Source organism: Lactuca serriola, chromosome 6 (genome assembly GCF_051521515.1).
Source record: "Lactuca serriola cultivar US96UC23 chromosome 6, Lser_US96UC23_V15, whole genome shotgun sequence".
Classification (NCBI taxonomy): domain Eukaryota; kingdom Viridiplantae; phylum Streptophyta; class Magnoliopsida; order Asterales; family Asteraceae; genus Lactuca; species Lactuca serriola.
In genome coordinates, this window is record NC_136413.1 from 43,956,129 (window position 1) to 43,961,457 (window position 5,329).

A 5,329-nucleotide genomic window follows, 5' to 3' on the forward strand; every position below is an offset into this window, starting at 1 on the left:
TGTTCATTCTCTGTATCACGCATACATACACACACATTTCAAGAACATATAATCTTTGATCATTCTTCGTTTATTTCTTCTACAATTTCTTTTTAATTATCGTTTTATGCTTCCGCAAATTCGCGCGTGTATATATATATATATATATATATATATATATATATATATATATATATATATATATATATATATATATATATATATATATATATATATATATAGGTTCAAATGTTTTCACTATCTATTGTGTGCCTGTATGATTGATTCTGGACCAATCATTTTATTTATTTTAAGAAAGTAATTAATGCATATTAAATGCTGAAGATGTAATTAATATTCATTATATATTAAACATGTAATATGCATTAATTACTTTCTTAAAATAACTAAAATGATTGGTCCAGAATCAGTCATACATGCACACAATAGATATTAACCTAACCCTATATATATATATATATATATATATATATATATATATATATATATATATATATATATATATATATATATATATATATATATATAGAGAGAGAGAGAGAGAGAGAGAGAGAGAGAGACCTATAACTTAAGAATCAATATATAGACCAACTTAGTACTTTCTAAGATATCTTTCTCAATGACTTCGATGTGCTTTTTTTATAATCCAATTCTCCATTACATTTACAATCATAGAAAAACTAGATCTTTTTACATTTGTAAACACTTATGTTCATTACAATCGACATCAACGGTCGTCATTGCAGCTGAGTCCCTTGTTAGACGATCTGCAAATTATATGTCATCACTATGGTCCTTTGATCAAGTTCAATCGCTCTCTAGCAAATACATAGTAAGATTCCCATTTTCTTTTATATTATGGTTGGTAGTATGTCACATTCAAGAATTTAACCTATACAGGGAGAAGAGTACACAGCAAGAGCACATACTTTAAAGGAAGTTGTGAAAACGTTAATATACAATGTGGGAAATCCATTGGGAACTCTGGAGCTGGTTGATGAGTTGCAGAGACTCGGGATATCATATCATTTTGAGGATGAAATAAGTGAGGTGTTGGAGATGATTTACTACAATTACTACAAAACTCACAACAAGTGGAATAGCATGGATTTGAACGTTAAAGCACTTGGCTTTCGACTACTAAGACAACATGGTTATCAGGTTCCCCAAGGTAAATTTAATAAATGATCTATATTCGTAGAGAATTGAATGATTCATATTCGTAGAGATTTGAAAGATTTCATTTGTGATCCCGATGCATGCGGTTTAGTTTATATTAAAACAAATATTAAAAGTTTTTTTTTTCTTGATTTTGCTTTTATATTTAGAGATATTTCTCAACTTTAAGGACAAGACTCAAAATCTAAACCCACAATTACTCGAGGATATGGTGGCAACGCTAAACTTGTACGAAGCTTCTTATCATTCATTCGAGGATGAAAGCATATTGGACGATGTCAGAGACTTCACAACCAAATATCTCCAAGAAAATTTAGAGAAATTTGATGGAAATATATCATCGTTAATAACACATGCGTTGGAGCTTCCGTTGCATTGGAGAGTACCAAGGGTAGAGACGAAATGGTTTATGGAAGAATATGAGAAAAGAAGTGGCATAAATCCCACATTGATAGAGCTTGCAAAACTGGATTTTAACATGGTCCAGGCTATCCACATCGAGGATTTAAAACACTCCTCAAGGTATCATATGGGTATATATAAATTACATTATCTTGACTTGTTATGCACTACAAAATAAAGTATCATGATATATAGCTATTGTGTACCCCATGAATATAAGGTGGTGGAGAAATATAAGTTGGGATAAGAAGTTGAGCTTTACTCGAGATCGGTTGGTGGAGAACTTTTTGTGGACTGTTGGTGTTAGTTACCTGCCTCGCTTTAGCAATGGAAGGAGAACCTTAACTAAGGTTAATGCCATAATTACTACTATCGATGATGTCTATGATGTATTTGGTACTTTGGATGAAGTTGAACGATTTACAGATGTCATCAGCAGGTAAATGCTATTATATATATATATATATATATATATATATATATATATATATATATATATATATATATATATATATATATATATATATATATATATATATATATATATATAGACTCTTACGATACTTCAGTACGTTACATGCTTAATTGGTTGTTTATTAACTACTGTATATTTGCACAAATTTAATGAGAACTAAAGAAATTTTCTTTCATAGATGGGACCTCCATGCGATAGGAGAACTTCCGGATTATATGAAGATATGTTTCCTTGGATTCTATAACTCGATAAATGAGATTGCATATAACACCTTGACAAACACAGGATTCTTAATCCTTAAACACCTAAAGAAAGCAGTAAGTAATCCTTCTTCTTCGTAACAATATTATGTTGATCAGTTAATTACTAAGGGCATAACACCATGAATACCTTTTCAAATTATATTACGAAATTGATCACCGATTATGTGTATAAAAGAGTTGTAAATTTACAAGATTATCTTTTAGTGATCTCGGACATCACATTTTATAATTAATATTTAATTTTTTCCGGAATAAGATATTAATTATATCAACAAAATGTCATTTTCACATACTAAAACATTAGAAGCTACATATCATTTTCCTAACCAAAAATATTACCAAAAATAGATTTTGTTTTCTTGAGAACACAAATATGACACGCTTCTTTTTGAATAAAAAATGATAAATGGATTTGTCCTTCTGGAAAAGGAAAGATGACCACATTTTTATTATTTTTTTAAATCCAAATAGCAATAAAGAATTAAAGATTCTTTGTTGGGAAATGAAGAGGACACCACCCTCTGTCACCTGCTCTTTATTTCCTTTATTTTTTTATTTTTTTATTTTTTTAATGCCAATTTAGGGGTATTTGACTTAGTTTTTTAGAAGGTAAAAGTTATTTTTGTAAAAATTGCAAAAAATCAGGTTTTCTGACTTTTCCAAAAAGTTGATTTTCCTTTTATCCAAAATCCAAAAGTAGCTTTTAAAAGTCTTTTGCCGAACATCTTTTATCTTTGTTCTTTTTCTAAAAGGACTTTTGCCCTCTCAAAAGTTAAGCCAAACACCCCCTTAATCTATTTCTAACCTTAAGACTAAATAGAGTGGGGTTGTTAAACTCACTTGCTATGCTCGCTAGTAAGACATAAACACCGCCCCTAGCATTAAAAATAGAGTGGTGGTCGTTATGTCTTTCTCGTTACCATTTTGGTGAGATGAGAGAGAGTGTGTGGGTGAAATCTGATTGCTCCATAGGAGGTTGATCGGATTGCATTAAAAATTTCTCCTCTTTGATTTTAAAAAATTGGAGTGTTAGGAGTGTTACTACTCTTTATCAAATGCTAAGATTAAGTGCTAAATGGAGAAAAATGAGGTGACAATCAAAAAGCTGACATGACAAGGTGTTAGGAGTGTTATTACCACTCCCTTAGCCTAAAGAGTGATGACATACCATTGGGTTGTAAGCCTTTTGATCTTTTCTTTATTTATTAATTTAGAAAAAATGGAAAAAAAAAGTTTATGAATGATTTGTCAAAAAATATCATTACTTGTGAAATATGATGTCAATAACCATTGGTATTACACTCTTACCCCCCCCCCCCCCCCCTTCCTGTGATTTCTATGATTAATTGTTATTTTATTTCCTTTGTGATTTGAATCAAATCCAAATCTTTTATTCTTTTTTAATTCCAACATTGTAGTGGGAAGATTTATGCAAGTCATACCTAGTAGAAGCACAGTGGTACCATAATGGATATACACCCACACTTGAAGAGTACTTGGAAAATGCTTGTGTATCGATATCGGGTCCTGTAGTACTCATGCATGTTAAATTTTTAACATCAGTTAGTTTAACCAAAGAAATCCTACAATGCCTGGATATGTCTGGTAATATAGTTCGCTACTCATCATTGATCTTCCGACTTGCTGATGACTTAGGGACATCCTCGGTATGCTCTAGCATTATTCGTATTTTGACTATTTTCCTTTCAACACGTACATTAAATTTGAAAGTGTTTTCAATGGTATATAAAATAAAGACAAAATTACTCGCGGTTGGTCCTATGGTTTCCAAAAACAGACATAGTAAGGAAAATTATAAAACGCACTACACATTATGTCATGTGGTTTCATTTATGGCATGGTTGGTTTTTTGAAACCATAGGGACCAAGGGCGTACGAGTTTCTATAGTAGTTCTTACTACGCCTGTTTTGGAAAACTACAATGACCAATCACGTAATTATGTGTAAAATAAATAAGTTAAACATTATGTTCTCTTCTTTTAAGGATGAAATGGCAAGAGGGGATATTCCAAAATCAATTCAGTGTTATATGCATGAGAGTGGTGCAACAGAAGAGGAAGCTAGAAGGTATATAAAAAATCTAATCAATGAGACATGGAAGAAACTTAACAAGGAACGAGCATGTGTTAACTCTAAGTTTTTACGAGAGTTTATAGACTATGCAACAAACCTGTCTCGGATGGCACTATTCATGTATGCTAAAGGAGACGGGCATGGTCGTCCAGATGTGACTAAATCTTATGTATTATCATTGTTGTTCAATTCATATGAAGGGCAAGAATAGTTTAAAATATGTGTTTTTATTTAAAATGCCAAAGAATCCCACATTTTATGTTGCTAGAAGATCTATGAAGGACATGGAAATTATGATATCTTAACATGTTGTTAATGTTGATGCTACTTTGCAGTTGACTTCTATGTGATTTTTATGAATCAAATTCGAGGAGTGATTGCACCTCATGCATTTGAAGATTATGCTTCTTGTCTTTGTTTCTCAAACATTGTACATAGGCTTGTGTGTTTGAATCGATGATATGAGGCATCCACTATGGTAATGAATTTTAGGCCCAAGATATTGACAAGGGTGTTCCAAACATATTTTAGGTTCGACAAAAAAAAGCACTACTAGAATATAGGTCTTTAATGACATGAAATGATTTATGTTACGCATAAGTGTGTGTCCTAAAAATAATGTCATCTCTCGAAAAATTTAAAGGATTTAGGACATGCATTTTTACGTGCCCTAAAGTTAATGTCAAAAAAACATGGAGGCCACCTATAATAAAACGTGTGTCCTCTAAGGATGTCATTTTATAAATTTTAAGTGAAAGGCGTGTTTTTCATCCTTTAATAGCTAAGCGGGAAATGAAAACCCAAAAGTTAAAAATCCTGCTTGTTCTCCTCTCCTTTGTTTCCACTGGTGAACCACAAAATTAAACCCCCCCCTGATATGCATCCTCACCCTCTCCTCTAGATCTTCATTCTCTGT

At 31.6% G+C, this 5,329-nt stretch overlaps 1 protein-coding gene across 1 annotated transcript; it reads left to right on the top strand.

Moving 5' to 3' along the window:
* The first annotated feature begins 577 nt into the window (after nt 1-577).
* Nucleotides 578-4,735, top strand: LOC145058063 (R-linalool synthase QH1, chloroplastic-like). Its single transcript, XM_079005988.1, has 7 exons — nt 578-832; nt 901-1,171; nt 1,329-1,701; nt 1,802-2,020; nt 2,235-2,373; nt 3,738-3,986; nt 4,325-4,735. Exons 1-7 carry the CDS (start codon nt 620-622, stop codon nt 4,622-4,624), a joined length of 1,764 nt encoding a protein of 587 aa, XP_078862114.1. The 5' UTR covers nt 578-619; the 3' UTR covers nt 4,625-4,735.
* Nucleotides 4,736-5,329: the final 594 nt, after the last annotated feature.

Excerpts from the sequence above, each read along its gene's own strand:
- LOC145058063 (XM_079005988.1), top strand. The coding sequence starts at position 620 with ATGACTTCGATGTGCTTTTTTTATAATCCAATTCTCCATTACATTTAC. Across the intron at positions 1,702-1,801 it reads GATTTAAAACACTCCTCAAG|GTGGTGGAGAAATATAAGTT; the intron begins GTATCATATGGG and ends CATGAATATAAG. Across the intron at positions 2,021-2,234 it reads TTTACAGATGTCATCAGCAG|ATGGGACCTCCATGCGATAG; the intron begins GTAAATGCTATT and ends TTTCTTTCATAG.